General features: G+C 44.2%; 1 protein-coding gene and 2 non-coding genes across 9 annotated transcripts in view; 2 read left to right on the top strand and 1 right to left on the bottom strand.

The window, feature by feature from the left end:
- The window catches only part of LOC105474356 (solute carrier family 11 member 2), a 71,568-nt gene that overhangs the window by 22,996 nt on the left and 31,088 nt on the right, over positions 1–17,484 (top strand). For 5 of the 7 annotated variants that reach the window (XM_011728968.3, XM_071071712.1, XM_011728962.3 and 2 more), the window contains one exon: positions 16,435–16,506. In XM_011728968.3, coding sequence (XP_011727270.2) covers positions 16,473–16,506 — 34 coding nt within the window. In that variant the 5' untranslated portion in view covers positions 16,435–16,472. Of the gene's footprint in view, positions 1–1,690; positions 1,823–14,240; positions 14,260–16,434; positions 16,507–17,484 lie in introns of those variants that run through there. The other 2 variants (XM_011728967.2, XM_071071711.1) reach the window with 2 other exon arrangements.
- LOC112425287 (U6 spliceosomal RNA) lies at positions 13,008–13,115 on the top strand. The gene has a single exon (XR_003016357.1). It is a non-coding gene; the product is annotated as a U6 spliceosomal RNA (small nuclear RNA).
- Positions 16,139–16,201, bottom strand: LOC112425295 (U7 small nuclear RNA). The gene has a single exon (XR_003016365.1). It is a non-coding gene; the product is annotated as a U7 small nuclear RNA (small nuclear RNA).

The raw sequence follows: 17,484 nt of genomic DNA on the forward strand, positions 1-17,484 counted from the left end.
TGAGGGGAGGTGTGGGCAGGGAGGGCCTCAGGCCCGGAGTCCAGGACTGATGGAGCAGCGACATTCAGAGGAAGACCCAAAGATGGGGGCAGGGAGGGAACGCCGACGGTCGCGGGGGTCTCGCCCCTTCCCCGCCGCGGCCTAGGACACATGGCCCAACTCCCAGCTGCACCGGATGGCGCGCCGGCCCGTGGTCGGGGTGCGCTGACCTGCTTCGACGCCGTGAAAGAGGCCGACCGGCACAGGGCAAGGTCTCTCGGGGCCTCCTTGTCGGCGCCGCAGGGGGCCGGGCTGCTTTCCGGGGCCTCCCGCCGCCCCGCTTCAACAAAAGACTCATTATAGCCTAACCGACTTCCAGGGAGCGCCTTCTGTGTGAATAGCCTGCATAGGCGGTTCCGTGGTTGTGGGTAGATTGGTTTTTAAGGCTGTTTGTGCAGCTCTCAGGGACCCTCTGGATTCCAGGCTCCAATGAGCAGGGTTTTTCTGCAGGGGAATATTGCACATATGTAAGTGGGCTGGATGGCTCTCCCAGCCGTTCGTTTCATGTGTCCCCACTTTTAAAGCTACCGCTTAAATGTGACATCTCTTGCAAAAGCAAAAATTATCTGGAAGGAGAGTTTGCAAGGAGAGACAGGCTTCTAAAAACTCGCTGGCCCCAATTTTAGTCACTGTTGGTGAAAACTGGAGAAGCTATGTATACATTGACTTCTGGAACCCGAAGCGTCACCAGTTCGCATAATTTCTTGGCTTTGTAAATCTTTGAACAAGTTGTTTGCCTCTTTGTTCTTTTGTTCCACGTACTTAAAATGGGGATTGATAATATCAATCTTAGAGGATTGTTGGTATGAAATTAGTTAATAAACAACAAAGTACTTAGAACAGTTCCTGACGTGGAGTTTTTGTTATTGTTACCTTCTTTCCCCTCAACACTTCTAAAGAATTCTAACCTTATTACTTACTCTTTGCTCAGAGTATCATGACCTATCACCAGGGAACCCGCCGGCCTATACTTTCCATTGACATGATTAACTTTGATCTGAGGGTATAGTGTAGTTACAAGTGACTAAAGGATTTCTGCTGCGTGTTTGTTTTATTAAATACGGTTGGAAACTGTCATTATACTAGGTCATTTATGGTGATACCTGTGTTAGGTAAATGAAACCTGAGACCTTCGGTTGTTTATTTTTTCATTGGACAATAGTTCATTGACAGTCTTGCTTGGCCCTCGCAGTTTATTTTGGAGCCAGTACTAAAAAGTCCATGATTGCAGCATACTTGGTTTCTCATGTTTCCGGAACGGCAGCAGTGGGACTCGGGAGGGGAATTTCTGGGTAGCCTGGCAGCACTTCTTGTTAAGGAATGGGGAAACTTCTTATGAATCTAATCTTACTCTACTGTTAGGAAATCAGCAGTGGTCCCTTGGATTACTCTACAAAGCTAGTAAGCAGCTTTGGTTCCGTTATGATTCAGTGAAAGTTAGAGAATTATATCTACAAAGTAGGATCTTTTGATACAGAGTTTCGCTCTTGTTGCCCAGGCTGGAATGCAATGGCGCGATCTCGGCTCACTGCAACCTCTGCCTCCTGGGTTCAAGCGATTCTCCTGCCTTAGCCTCCTGATGCCCGGCTAATTTTTTTTTTTTTTTTTTTTTTTTTTTTTGGTATTTTTAGTAGAGACGGGGTTTCACCATGTTGGCCAGGCTGGTCTGGAACTCCTGACCTCAAGTGATCCACCTGCGTCGGCCTCCCAAAGTGCTGGGATGGCGTGAGCCACTGGACCCTGCCGGATCTTTCTTGTTTGACTTTCAGTGCTAAGTATTTGGGTGAGTGTTGTTGAATCAAAGACATCTTTATTCTCTGCCTCCTCACCATGCACATACATACAAATGTCTGCTGACAGATTTCTGTCCTTCCTATGACCTTAAAAAGCCCTCTCATATTCTCGTGGTGCTATCTGGGATACTCTAGTGGAAGACTGCTTTGTCTTCTAATTCTTCCCTTCAAGGAAGCTGCTATTCATACACATAGCATTATTAGGAACTAGTCAGAAAATGAGAAACTTTATGAAAAAAAAATTGCTTACTGCAGCAGTATGCTGGCCAAATTTAGTTGAAGTGCAGATGATATAAGTTTAGTTGTTTAGTTTTGGAATAAGAGAGTTCAAGACTTTTTTTCTTTCCCCAAGACAAGGTCTGGCTCTGTAACCCAGGCTGGAGTACAGTGGCATGATCATAGCTCACTGCAGGGTTGACCTTCCAGGCTCAAGTGATCCTCCTGCCACAGCCTCCCTAGTAGCTGGGAGTACAGGTGCATGCCACCACCCCTGACTAATTAAAAAAATTTTTTTGTGAAGATGGAGTCTCACTAGGTTTCCCAGGCTGTCTTGAGCCCATGAGTGCCAGCCACAGTGCCCAACCAGTTTAATACTTCTTTAGGATTTAAAGTTGGAAGTTGGCCTGGTGAGAGTGAAGGACAATGTCTTTGAAATCTGTTTTTGCCTAAGAGGCATGGGAGTGACACCTTTAAAGAAGTGAGTGTGTTTGAGGCAGAAAGGGAAGTCTACTGCCCTAATATTGTCATTATTATCATCTCTATGAGGCTCTGTAGTTTGAGTAAAACATTCTGGGAAAAAAGGTAGGGGCATTTGAATGAGCGGAATGTAATGGATTAGAAGATGCAGACCGGGTCTCACTTACTGGCTGCCATTTATTCTTTATTTTTATTTTTTGGAGACAGGGTCTTGCTCTCTTGCCAGGCTGGAGTACAGTGGTGCAATATTGGTTCACTGCAACCTCCACGTCCCAGGCTTAAGCGATCCTCCCACTAGAGCCTCCTGAGTTGCTGGGACTACAGGCTTGCGCCACCACGCTTAGCTAATTGTTAATTTTTTTGTAGAGTTGAGTTCTCACTATATTGCCCAGGCTGGTTTTGAACTCCTAGGCTCAAGCAGTCCTGCCTTGGCCTCCCAAAGTGCTGGGATTACAGCCATGAGCCACTGTTGCCCAGCCTTGCCATTTATTCTTTTTATAATTTAACAAACATTTAATGAGCAATTTACATTAATTGGCCCCTTGAGACACAAAGAAGAGCCTTCCAGGCATCATCAGGAATATTCTAGATACAATAAAATGACATGTATATAATAAAGTATATTGTAATGAAATCATAATGGAATATAAAACAATTGGCCAGGAATGACCAAAATATATTTATTGCCTAACTTCTCTTCCACTTCTAATTTCAAGTTAAAGTAATTTATATTTTTTGGCATAAGGAACAAATTAGGGTTTTTAGTCTTGTTCTGGTGCCTATTGCCGGTAAGTCATTTTGTATGAGGTTTGTGTTTGTTTTGGTCTCATCTCTACTAAGCTGATAGCTGTTAAAACTCCTAGGAGATGAAAGAAGAAAGCTACAAGTTAATTATTAAAACTTTACCAGGTTTCAAAGAGCAAAAGGAGGCTTGTTAAAGGCTGGAGAATCTGGTAGTATATGTTGTCTTAATTTTTCTTTGCTTTTAGGAAAAGAAACTTTGAGGACAATATTTACTTAAAGTTGTTAAGGTCAATCTGCATCATTTGGGAGCCAATATCCATCATTAGGAAAAATGGGTTGAATGTAATCTAATGAAAATTCTTCATATATGTCAGAGAAAAGCTACTTAAGTGTGAAGGCAAAACATATTTTCTGAGGCAAGAAGTAGGTATAGTCTGGTTTAATAGGGGATTTTCTTTTTTTGAAAAAAGTAATTTTTTTTTTTAATAGAGACTGGGTTTCTCACTCTGTTGCCCAGGCTGGTCTCAAACTTCTGGGCTCACGCAATCCTCCTGCCTCAGCTTCCCAAAGTGCTGAGGGATTACAGGTGTGAGCCACCATGGCCAGTCTAATAGGGAATTTTCTTATTCAAGTAGAAAGGGGTCTTTGAAATTGTCCACAGAGCTTGGCATTTTGTTCCATGATAGAGGTGTCAGATCAGGAGGCCAGGTTTGTCCCCCAAAAGGAAACACACTGCTGTAAACTTCTGGTTAGGAGGAAGTTCAGAGGAAGCTCACCCTGTGAGAGTTGGGAAGAACAAACACGAAGCTATAGTCACTGGAAGTAAGACTTTAGTGACCCTGACTTGTGAGCATTCAGGGAGATTTGGAAGCTGGTTAAACCTCAACAGCACTGATGGGAGAGAGTGAAGAGTTGTATTTAATGGGTACCAGCCCCTTCCAATTCTGATGTCTCTGGTTGATGTGTGATATTTTTGTCGAAAAGATAAGTACTCCTTGACAGCCTGGCCACATTTCTCCCAACTGTTATCGTTTTTGACACCCAGGCAGCTGGTTTCATTATCAACTGTACTATTCCTCCCTACATCTTCCTCCCCACTCCTCTTCTTCCTTCCTAACATTTTCTCCACTTTCTCTTTTTCTTTTTTTTTTTTTTTTTGAGACGGAGTCTGGCTCTGTCACCCAGGCTGGAGTGCAGTGGCGCGATCTCGGCTCACTGCAAGCTCCGCCTCCCGGGTTTACGCCATTCTCCTGCCTCAGCCTCCCGAGTAGCTGGGACTACAGGCGCCCGCCACCTCGCCCGGCTAGTTTTTTGTATTTTTTAGTAGAGACGGGGTTTCACCGTGTTAGCCAGGATGGTCTCAATCTCCTGACCTCGTGATCCACCCGTCTCGGCCTCCCAAAGTGCTGGGATTACAGGCTTGAGCCACCGCGCCCGGCCTTTCTTTTTTCTTTATCTTAAGATGGTCTCAATGTCACGTTTTTCATTCAGCTACAAAACAGACTTAGAAGTCCAGCTCAGATGAGAAACAGCAAATTTGGTGTTGAGTTGAAGTTGTGGTTGTCTTTTTTTTTTTTTGAGACAGAGTCTCACTATGTCAGCCAGACTGGAGTGCAGTGGCATGATCTCAGCTCACCGCAACCTCCGCTTCCCAGGCTCAAGCGATTCTCCTGCCTCAGCCTCTCAAGTAGCTGGGATTACAGGCGCGTGCCGCTACTATCTGGCTAATTGTTGTATTTTTAGTAGAGATGGGGTTTCACCATGTTGGCCAGGCGGGTCTTGAACTCCTGACCTCAAATGATCCACCTCCCTAAGTCTCCCAAAGTGCTGGCATTACAGGCGTGAGCCACTGTGCCTGGCCCAAAATTGTGGTTTTCCAAATTACATAGGATGTCTCTAATTTTGAGATTATTATTAGGGCATGCAAAGTACGCTTTGGTATCTGTAAAGAATTGGTTCCAGGACCTCACTCACACGCATACCAAAATCCTGGGATGATGCTTAAGTCCCCATAAAATGGCGTAGTATTTGCATTTAACCTATGTACATTGTCCCATGTACTTAAAAATCACCTCTAGATTAGTTATATCAATTATAATCTCCCACTTCCCACTTTTTTTTTAGACAGGGTCTTGCTTTGTCATCCAGGCTGGAGTGTAGTGGTGCAATCACGGTTCGCTGCAGCTTTGACTTCCTGGGCTCAAGAGATCCTCCCACCTTAGCCTCCTGAGTAGCTGGGACTACAGACATGTGGCCATCACACATGGCTAATTTTTAAATTTTTTGTAGAGACAGTGTCTCACTGTGTTGCCCAGGCTGGTCTCAAATTTCTGGGCTGCCTCAGCCTCCCAAAGTGCTGGGAGCTGTGAGCAACTGCGCTGGGCCTATAATACTTAATACAATGTAATTGCTGTGTAAATAATTGTTCTGTATTATTTAGGGAATAATAACAAGAAAAAATGGTGTGTATGTTCAGTACAGGCACAAGCAACCATTTTTAACCCCCAAATCTTTTTGATTTGCAGTTGTTTGAAACCACAAATGTGGAACCCAGGGTTACAGAGGCCTGACTGTATCTGAAGAGAGAGAGAGACTGGTTCATGTTAAGCGCATTGTATAATAGCAGCACTGTTTGTACTTTATAAACTGGGTGTGTTTGTGTGGCTTTTGGTTGAAGATATTCTAGTATTACCCACTTGAATAGAGAGGATTAGAGTTTTGAGGCCTTTTTCTAAAACGAATGCTTACCACAGGGGCTTTTCACTGTTTACCATGAAGTACACATAATCAGTCTTCAACCTGACTTTTTTTCTAGGTATCATTTTATATCAAATTCATTTTAATAAGAGAAAAACAGGATAAACTTACTCCAATGTAAAAAATAATACCTCACTTGAGCCCAGGAGTTTGAAACCAGCCTGGGTAACATAGCAAGACCCCACCTTTACAAAAAAATAAAAAGTCAGCTGTGGTGATACATGCCTGTAGTCTCAGCTACTTGGGAGGCTGAGGTGGGAGAATCGCTTGAGCCTAGGATTGTGCAACTGCACTCTAGCCTGGGAGGCTGGAAATATGTAAATAATTGTTCTGTAAGACCCTGTCTCAAAACATAAGATAAAAAACAATACCAGACTTTACACGTTCAAGAACAATTTGGAAATTCACATGCCTATTCTAAGCTGTTTCTTTCCCCACACCTCGAATGGGAGCAGATTGAGTTTTAGAACTAATTGGGCTGGGCACGGTGGCTCCTACCTGTAATCCCAGCCCTTTGGAAGGCTGAGGTGGATGGATCCCCTGGCCCTAGGAGTTCAAGACCAGCCTGGGCAACATGGTGAAACCATGTCTCTACAACAAATGCAAAAATTGGTGGGGCATGGCGCATGCCTCTAGTCCCAGCTACTAGGGAGGCTGAGGCGGGAGGATCACTTGAGCCCAGGAGGTTGAAGCTACAGTGAGCTGAGACCATGCCCACAGCACTCCAGTGTGGGCAACAGAGAGCAAGACCCTATCTCAAACAAACAAACAAATAAACTAAAAAACTAATTGGATGGATATTTTTAATAGAAGACTCACAAAATGTTGCTTCATCATGACCTACAATGGAAAAATAGAGGAAGAGTAATAATCTCTTATTTTAAAAAAGTGATAATAACCTTCCTCATTAAAATACATAGGGTTCAGAAAATAATTAGCTCTGTTTGAACTGCTAGAATATTTCAAAAAGTTTTGTTGACTCTCAGTCATCCAAATGGCAGGAGCCCACCTTCATGAAGAGCGCCTGGTACAACAAGGTGTTGTGTTAATAATACAGTAATGGTTCAGTAGAACTGTCAAGTACTTTGGCCTTGAAATAGACCATTAGGGAAAAGAGAATTTTAGAAGAATCTAGAAACCTTTTCATTTTCTTTAGGACAAATAGAATTTTGAAAAGATCAGAATTATTTGTTATTCTCTAATAAACACTTTGGGTGTCACTAAGCCTTGATGTGTGCACCTAGCAGTTTCTCTTTTGTCACTAGCATGTCTCTGGCACTGAACAGTGCCTAAGGAAGAATGAACTGAACAGTGTCAAGAGGAAGAGGTGGCTTTGCCATGTAGCTTGAACACATTCTTGCTAGCATTTATTTCATCAGTTACTTCCATGTAGACACCTTTTTGGCTGATTCTGTGAAAGTTCTTTCCGTATTTAATGTTGTCTTTGATTTTATTGAGGTGAGGAAGGTGATGAAAAAAAGGAGGAAAGAATTAACGAACTGTATTTAAAAACATTCCTCTCTAAACCTTACAATTAATTTTCGGGAGACCTTTTCAGCTGTAAGACTGGTGAGATAGTTTTGTGTACCTTTATTCTCTATAGGGGAATTTTATACAAAAACGAATGATTTCAAACCCAAACTGTTTATTTATTTATGACAGAGTCTTGCTCTGTAGCCTAGGCTGGGGTGCCCTGATCACGGCTCACTGCAGTCACAACCTCTCAGGCTCAAGCAGTCTGTCCACCTCAGTCTCCCAAGTAGCACGCACCACCACGCCCAGCTAATTTTTGTATTTTTTTTGTACGGATGGGGTTTTGCCGTGTTGCCCAGGCTGGCATCGAACTCTGCTCGCCTCGGCCTTCCAAAATGCTAGGATTACAGGCTTGAGCCACTGCACTCGGCCTAAACTTTGGTTTTAACCGTAGATTAAAAAAAAATGTTTAAGTTGTATATATTAATATTCAGTATTTCAAAGTTTCTTAGGGGCAGTTTTTATTTTATTTTATTTTTGAGATGGAGTCTTGCTCTGTTCCCCAGGCTGGAGTGCAGTGGCATGATCTCGGCTCACTGCAACCTCCACCTTCCAGGATCAAGTGATTCTCCTGCCTCAGTCTCCCAGTAGCTGGGATTACAGGCACCCACGCCTGGCTAATTTTTGTATTTTTAATAGAGACGGGGTTTCGTCATGTTGGCCAGGACAGTCTCGAACTCCTGACCGTAAGTGATCCACCGCCTCAGCCTCCCAAAGTGCTGGGATTACAGGCATGAAGCACCCTGCCTGGCCAGGGGCAGGTTTTTTTTTTTTTTTTTTTTTTTTTTTTTTTTTTTTTGAGACGGAGTCTTGCTCTGTTGCCCAGGCTGGAGTGCAGTGGTGCAATCTCCACTCACTGCAAGCTCCGCCTCCCGGGTTCACGCCATTCTCCTGCCTCAGCCTCCTGAGTGGCTGGGACTACAGGCACCCGCCACCGCGCCCGGCTAATTTTTTTTGTATTTTTAGTAGAGACGGGGTTTCACCGTGTTAGCCAGGATGGTCTCGATCTCCTGACCTCGTGATCCGCCCATCTCGGCCTCCCAAAGTGCTGGGATTACAGGCGTGAGCCACCGCGCCCGGCCGGCCAGGGGCAGTTTTTTTTTTTTTTTTTTTTTTTGAGACGGAGTCTCGCTCTGTCGCCCAGGCTGGAGTGCAGTGGCCAGATCTCAGCTCACTGCAAGCTCCGCCTCCCGGGTTCAAGAGATTCTCCTGCCTCAGCCTCCCGAGTAGCTGGGACTACAGGCGCCCGCCACCTGGCCCGGCTAAGTTTTTGTATTTTTTAGTAGAGACGGGGTTTCACCGTGTCAGCCAGGATGGTCTCGATCTCCTGACCTCGTGATCTGCCCGTCTCGGCCTCCCAAAGTGCTGGGATTACAGGCTTGAGCCACCGCGCCCCGCCTAGGGGCAGTTTTTAAAACAGGTTTGGGCTACCCAAATTGTTCTTCTAGAGTTCTTATAAATGCTAAGCGAATATACAGAATTACTGTTAATTAGATGTTAGAATTTATTATAGCTAATATGTGTTTTGGGGGGTAACTTAATTTTCATGTAATTTCAAACTTGCAGAAAAGTTGTAAGAGTGGTACCAAGGAATGGATGATTTCAAGAAAATGTGGTAAGAGTAATGACAGTGGTAAGCAGTGGGTGCCTTCAGGGAATGTGGAGAAGCCACTTAAGCCAAATTAAGGAGTCAGGAATGCTTTTCTGAGAGGGGATTTTTAATATTTTGCATTTAGGTGGCACTAAAACAAACTAGTAGTAAGTTAGACTGAAGGCAGTAAATACCTGCCAACTAGACAGCTGTAGACTTCTGATTATCTATTGCAGAAGCTTTATCAGAGAGTTCAACTGAACATCCCTAAAGTGTTTGTTGAGAAGCTGAGTGAATCTATATGACCTTGACATTTTTTAAAAGGCAAATAATACATGTACCTGGTAAAACTTTTTTTTATGTGCATAAGGTATACAGTGTGTATTCAGTGAGAGGTTTTCCTTTCACATGACCTCATTTGGGCTCTCCTACTCCTTCCTTCTCGCAGGGATGGCCTTTATTACCAGTTTTTGGTGTGTCCTTTGGGGATTGTATGTGTACGTGTGTGTTTTCTCATTTTTCTTTTTGCTACATACATGATAACATGCTGCTCAACAAATTGGCTTTTTGACTTGACAACATATAATATTTTAGAGATTGTTTCCTATCAATACGTGATAGATCATCTTATTTATAGTGGTTGCATGGTATTGTGTCCAATGAATGTGCATGGTTTATTCAACCAGTCCTCTACTAATATTGAGGTTGTTTATAGTCTTTTCATACTACAAACAATGCTGTGGGAAATATCCTTGTACATATTTCGTTGATGAGTACTTTTTGCTTTTTTTTTTTTTTTAAGAATACATTTTTAGGAGTAAAATTGCTAGATCAAAGAATATGTAGACTTTTGAAAGTTTAGACAGAAAATAAAATTTTGTTAACATTTTTATCTTGTAAAACAGTCTTACAACATTTTTTTTTTTTTTGAGACAGGGTCTTGCCTTGTCACCCAGGCTGGAGTGCAGTGGCCTGATCACCACTCACTGCAGCCTTGACCTCCTGGACTCAGGTGATCCTCCCACCTTAGCCTCCCGGGACTACAGATGCCCACCACCACAGCCAACTAATTTTTTTTTTGAGACAGTGTTTTGCTCTTGTCACCCAGGCTGGAGTGCAGTGGCACGATATCTGCTCACTGCAACCTCCACTTCCCGGGTTCAAGTGATTCTCCTGCCTTAGCCTGCCCAGTAGGTGGGATTACAGGCGTTCACCACCACACCCGGCTATTTCTTTTTTTTTTGAGATGGTGTCTCGCCCTGCCGTCCAGGCTGGAGTGCAATGGTGCGATTGCGGCCCACTGCAACCTCCACCTCCCAGGTTCAAGTGAATCTCCTGCCTCAGCCTCCTGAGTAGCTGGGATTACAGGTGCGTGCCACCATGCCCGGGTAATTTTTGTATCTTTAGTAGAGACAGGGTTTCACCATCTTGGCCAGGCTGGTCTCGAGCTCTTGACCTCATGATCTGCCCGCCTCAGCCTCCCAAAGTGCTGGGATTACAGCCATGAGCCACTGTGCCTAGCTTTAATTTTTGTATTATTAGTAGAGATGGGGTTTCAACATGTTGGCCAGGCTGGCCTCAGACTCCTGACCTCAGGTGGTCCACCTGCCTCAGCCTCCCAAAGTGCTGGGATTACAGGTGTGAGCCACCGTGTCCGGCCTCCACCTAGCTAATTTTTGTATATTTTGTAGAGATGGAGTTTCACTATGTTGCCCAGGCTGGTCTTGAACTCCTGGGCTCAAGCGATCCACCTGCCTTCGCCTCCCAAAGTGTTAGGATTACAGGCATGAGCAACTACAGCTAGCCAGTCTTACAACTTTTGTTAGAGAATGGGATAAAATAGGCTGGGTGCGGTGGCTCACGCCTGTAACCCTAGCGCTTTGGGAGGCTGAGATGGGTGGATCGCTTGAGCTCAGGAGTTTGAGACCAGCCTGGGCAACATGGTGAAACCTCATCGCAATAAAAAATACAAAATTAGCCAGGCATGTTGGCATGTGCCTGTAGTCCCAGCTACTCAGGAGGCTGAGGTGGGAGGATTGAGGGGCGCGGAACACGAGGTCAGGAGATTGAGACCATCTTGGCCAACATGGTGAAACCCTGTCTTTACTAAAAATACAAAAATTAGCTGGGCATGGTGGCACGCACCTGTAATCCCAGCTACTAGGGAGGCTGAGGCAGGAGAATGGGATAAAATAGTCATATTACATTTAACCATGAGTGCCATTTTTTTTTTCTGTCAATTGCTGTTCAATAGGAAGAAACTTAATGGGTTTAAGAGAAGGTGACGCTTTATGGTTAGGGGTGAGCTAGAATATCAAACCAGTATTAATCGTAATTGTGATGGTTACTTATCAAAGTGTTGCTGGGTTGATTCTGGCTGCTTGTGTCCTAACTCTGGATCTTTTCCCTAATGTGACAAAGTAACTGAAACAACCTGGTGCTACAGCCCTGGAGAGCAAAACTGTCTTAACATTAACTTACTGCTTCCATATGGGTCATAAATTTTCATGGAGACTTAAATGCTATGCATAACTGGCCTGGCCCTTTCTATTCCCTCCCTAGTTTTTTTTTTTTTTTTTTTTTTTTTTTAATTATTTAATTATTTATTTTTTATGAGATGGAGTCTTGCTCTGTTGCCCAGACTGGAGTGCAGTGGCACGATCTCGGCTCACTGCAACCTCCGCCTCCCAGGTTTAAGCGATTCTTCTGCCTCAGCCTCCCGAGTAGCTGGGATTAGAGGCGTGCGCTACCATGCCCAGCTAATTTTATATTTTCAGTAGAGATGGGGTTTCTCCATGTTGGTCAGGCTGTTCTTGAACTCCTGACCTCAGGTGATCCGCCTGCCTCAGCCTCCCAAAGTACTGGGATTACAGGTGTGAGCCACTGCGCCCGGTCCCTCCCTAGTTTTATTAATTTTTTTTTTTTTTTTTTTTGAGACGGAGTTTTACTCTGTCACCCAGGCTGGAGTGTGGTGGCACGATCTTGGCTCACTGCAATCTCCACCTCCTGGGTTCAAACGATTCTCATGCCTCAGCCACCCCGGTAGTTAGAATTACAGGCACCTGCCACCACGCCTGGCTAATGTTTGTATTTTTGGTAGAGATGGGGTTTCACCCATGTTGGCCAGGCTGGTCTTGAACTCCTGACTTCAGGTGATCTGCCCACTTCAGCCTCCCAATGTGGTGGGATTAGAGACGTGAGCCACCATGTCTGACCCCAAGCCCAAGTTTTATTCTGTAGGCACTGTAATGAAACATGTAGTTCGCTGACTAAAAGCTTTGTTGGAAAGGCCGGAATCTAGAATTTGTTTTCTTTCTTGAAATAATTCATTCTTGAGATTTCAGAGAGAAGTGAAACTTTTTGTATTTGAACAGCTCTGTATGTACTTGGTATAGGAATGAACTTAGAATACCACTAATAATTATTTAACTTTTTTTTTTTTTTTTTTTTTTGAGAGGAGTCTCGCTCTGTCGCCCAGGCTGGAGTACAGTGGCGCAATCTCAGCTCACTGCAAGCTTCATCTCCCAGGTTCACGCCATTCTCCTGCCTCAGCCCCCCGAGTAGCTGGGACTACAGGCGCCCGCCACGCCCGGCTAGTTTTTTGTATTTTTAGTAGAGACGGGGTTTCACTGTGTTAGCCAGGATGGTCTCGATCTCCTGACCTCATGATCCACCCGCCTCGGCCTCCCAAAGTGCTGGGATTACAGATGTGAGCCACCGCACCCGGCCAATTATTTAACATTTTATCATGAAATATTTCTGTCTAAAAATATTTGCAGACTACAATCTTGGGAAGATCACACTATTACCTTAATTGTTTGCTTTTAAAATACAACTTTTAAAAGCCTATTTTGGTGCTTGCTTCAGCAGCACGTATACTAAATTGGAACAATCAAGAGAAGATTAGCATGGCCTCTCTGCACAAGGATGACACGCAAATTTGTGAAGTGTTCTATATTAAAAGAAAAATTTTTGGCCTGGGGCAGTGGCTCATGCCTATAATCCCAGCACTTTGGGAGGCCGAGGCGGGTGGATCACCTGAAGTCAGGAGTTTGAGACCAGCCTGGCAAAACCCCATTTCTACTAAAAATAGAAAAATTAACTGAATGTGGTGGCATGTGCTTGTAATCCCAGCTACTCGAGAGTCTGAGGTAGGAGAATCGCTTGAACCCAGGAGTTAGAGGTTGCAGTGAGCTGAGATCACACCACTGCACTCCAGCCTGGGCGACAGAGTGAGACTCCATCTCAAAAAAAATTAAAAACTTTTAAGGACTGTTTTGCCTATTTTGGATAAAAATCTTCCTCAGATGTATGAGACATTTCTGTGTCTTCTTTTTCTTCTTTTTTAGACAAGGCCTCGCTGTATCTCCCAGGCTGGAGTGCGGTGGTGCAATCATGGCTCACCGCAGCCTTGACCCACAGGCTCAAGCAGTCCTGCTAGTTCAGTATCCCCAGTAGCTGGCACCACAGACATGCACTACCATTCCCAGCTGATTTTCCAATGCCTTAAACGGGATATTAATCATCATTACAAAAGTGATTTACAGCCTGGCCAACGTGGTGAAACCCCATCTCTACTAAAAAAAAAAAAAAAAAAATTAGCCGGGCTTGGTAGTGGGCACCTTTGATCCCAGCTACTTCGGAAGCTGAGGCAGGAGAATCACTTGAACCCAGGAAGCAGAGGTTGCAGCGAGCCGAGATCACGCCATTGCACTCCAGCCTAGGTGACAAGAGTGAAATTCTGTCTCAAAAAAAAAAAAAAGCAATTTAATTCATTTACCTCATTGTGATCAGGGCCACAATTGGAAACTTGAGTTGTTATACTTGTAATAATATTCTCAGAACTGATTGACTTATAAGGAAGAATTGTTTGCCTCATACCAAATTGCCCAAGACTAATTGACGTACTTGAGTTTTTTGATTCCTCAGTGTGCCAAGTTCCTCTTTTCCTAGAGGAGCTATGCATAGTTCCAGATCCGATTTGTGGTTTCCAATTTATTGTGGGTTAAAATAACCTGATAACATTAGTTTATTAGAATTATATGTAAAACAAAAGTAAAAAGCCTTTGCCGGGAATGAAGGGGCTGTGCTGTGATCGGAATCCAAGTGAGTACTGCTACTCTAAGTGGTCATATATGTAAATCCCCTTTAGGAGAGGTGTTATTGTAATTGACTGAAAGAGGGGTTGAATTTAGTCAGTATTATTGGGGGCTGTTGGCTGATGTTTAGTCATCTAGTGGCTTAAAACCTGACAGGAGAGACATGGCTACTTGTCCGTTGTAATATAATACTTGGCGTTGGTGACTCTAGAGAGGAAGGATTATGTTTTCCAAATTAGCAGGTGGTGGTATATGAGCCCCAGAAGACAGATGAAACCTAAAAAGAAAAAAGCTCCTTTCTGGTCTGAATTCTGTAATTCTGTAAGTACAGAATATGTTGGTAGATAGAAAGATTACCCAAAACCCGAAACAGCAAGTAGAAGATTGTTCGTGTAGGAACAACATATAAGGGACAAGGGTGGAAAAAAGACTAGATTTAAGCAGTAAAATATCATTAAGCGAGGCTTCGTCACTTCTCCAGTAGGACAGTTATTATTGGGATTTAAGGAGGGGCTTATCAATAAATACTATGTTGTCCTTCCCTTTCTAAATTTGAAATCAACTGAGAAGTAGATAATAATAAGATTGAAAATTTTTTTAAAAAAATAGCCTTATTGGTGAGGCTCAATGGAGAATATGCCATAGATCTGTGCCCAAGTGAGCTTGCTAACATCCTCCCTCCCAATTAAACTTAACAGGATAATGGACATCTGGAACTTCCACCCCACTCCCGACTCCACCCACCCCACTGCAGGTTGCTTAGTACAGGACCTATAGACAAAGGCTGGCATCCTGCACACTGTGCTTAATCCTGCTGGTGCTTCAGCTCTCTTGAAGAGCCCAGGAGGGGCTGGGCCGCGGGTGACTAGTTTCTTCTAGTTGTCAGAGGGTTGAGGAATGAGGTCTGGAACATTATAGCTGTAGACTTTACTTTCTCAGGAACATTTGAGGCTGCCAAATAGTGGCTCTCCACTACCAGTATGCTCGTATGGTGCTTTTTCCCACCCTTTCTAGAAGACTGACCATGAACTTAAATTACATATTTTAGACCAAAGAGAATTATAGATCTCTGTCCTTAAAAACTCATAAAATATCTTTGGCTGGGCGTGGTGACTCATGCCTGTAATCCCAGCACTTTGGGAGGCTGAGGCGGGTGGATCACAAGGTCAGGACTTTGAGAGCAGCCTGGCCAACATGGTGAAACCCTGTCTCTACTGAAAATACAAAAATTAGCCGGGCATGGTGGCACACGCCTGTAATCTCAGCTACTCGGGAGGCCGAGGCAGGGGAATTGTCTGAACCCAGGAGGCAGAGGTTGCAGCGAGCTGAGGTTGTGCCACTGCACTCCAGCCTGGACAACAGAGTGAGACTCCATCTCAAAAAAAAAAAAGAAAAAAAACTCTCATAAAATAGGGGGAAATGTGTCTGGCTTCAGACACTTGGGATAATTTGGAGGCAAAGGCAGAGACTGGATACTTGCCTAGCAGCCTCTGTGTAGATGCTAATTAAAGAAGTATTTGCCTGGCCAGGCGCGTTGACTCATGCCTATAATCCCAGCACTTTGGGAGGCTGAGGCGGGCGGATCATGAGGTCAGGAGATTAGGACCATCCTGGCTTACACGGTGAAACCCCGTCTCTACTAAAAATACAAAAAATTAGCCAGGCGTGGTGGCAGGCACCTGTAATCCCAGCTACTTGGGAGTCTGAGGCAGGAGAATCACTTGAACCCAGGAGGCAGAAGTTGCAGTGAGCTGAGATTGCACCGCTGTACTCTAGCCTCGGCGACAGAGCAAAACTCTGACTCAAAAAAAAAAAAAAAAAAAGGTATTTGCCGTCTCACTAAAATACCTCCTGTTCAATTTGTCCACCGCCCCTCGCCATCCGTGAAGGGTTTCACAGTGAAAACCAGAAACCCTGCCCAGACACATTCTAAAAGAGCTGTAACACTTCAATTTGGTTTTGAAGTCTTGCCAGCAAAATCCTGACTAAGGCTTTTCTATTTTTGTTAAATATCTGTCAGTCATAATCTGAAAACTGTAATTATTTTCAAGGTTACCTAATTCAGTAGAAGAATTACTCTTTTTCATAGTAAGGATTCAGTCATACAGAGTAACAAACTGCTGGTTTTGAACTTGTTAGTTTGTTCTTGCTAATTCTTCTCCCTCCCTTTTCTCCTTTCCAGAATCGTATTCTAAGAATTCAGCCACTCAGGTATCCACCATGGTGTTGGGTCTTGAACAGAAGATGTCAGATGGTAATTTACTGCTTTGTATTATTGCCTAATTTTATTTGTAATTAGATTTATGTTGGTAACAGAAATTTATCATACTTTTCCTCTTGTCATCATCTATCATCATCTAGTCTAACAATTCCATTCAAAAGTCACCATCTGGTGACTTAGGCTGTAAATGAAAATGGATTTTTTTTTTTTTTTTTTTTGAAGTGGAGTCTTGCTCTGTTGCCCAGGTTGGAGTGCAGTGGTGCAGTCTCGGCTCACTGCAACCTCCGCCTCCTGAGTTCAAGTGATTCTCCTGCTTCAGCCTCCCAAGTAGCTGGGACTAAAGGCACGTGCCACGATGCCTGGCTAATTTTTGTATTTTTAGTAGAGACAGGGTTTCGCCCTGTTGACAAGCTGGTCTTGAACTCCTAACCTCAGGTGATCTGCCCATCTCAGCCTCCCAAAGTGCTGGGATTACAAGCATGAGCTACTGTGCCTGTCCTGAAAACATAATTTTTTTTTTTTTTTTTTTGAGGCGGAGTTTTGCTTTAGTTTTCCAGGCTAGTGCGCAGTGGCACTATCTCAGCTCACTGCAACCTCCGCCTCCCAGGTTCAAGCAATTCTCCTGCCTCAGCCTCTCGAGTACCTGGGATTACAGGCACCTGCTGCCATGCCTGGCTAATTTTTTTTGTATTTTTAGTAGAGATGGGGTTTTGCCATGTTGGTCAGGCTGGTCTTGAACTCCTGACCTCAGGTGATCCATCCGTCTCGGTCTCCCAAAGTGCTGGGATTACAGGCATGATCCACCGCACCCAGCCCTGAAAACAGATTTTTAACCAGAGACCTGCTTCATATCCTTTTTTTTTTTTTTTTTTTTTTCTGAGACAGAGTCTCTCTCTGTCACCCAGGCTGGAGTACAGTGGCGTGATCTCGGCTCACTGCAAGCTCCGCCTCCCGGGTTCGCGCCATTCTCCTGCCTCAGCCTCCTGGGTAGCTGGGACTACAGGCACCCGC

The sequence above is a fragment of the Macaca nemestrina genome, chromosome 10 (assembly GCF_043159975.1).
Source record: "Macaca nemestrina isolate mMacNem1 chromosome 10, mMacNem.hap1, whole genome shotgun sequence".
NCBI classification, from domain to species: domain Eukaryota; kingdom Metazoa; phylum Chordata; class Mammalia; order Primates; family Cercopithecidae; genus Macaca; species Macaca nemestrina.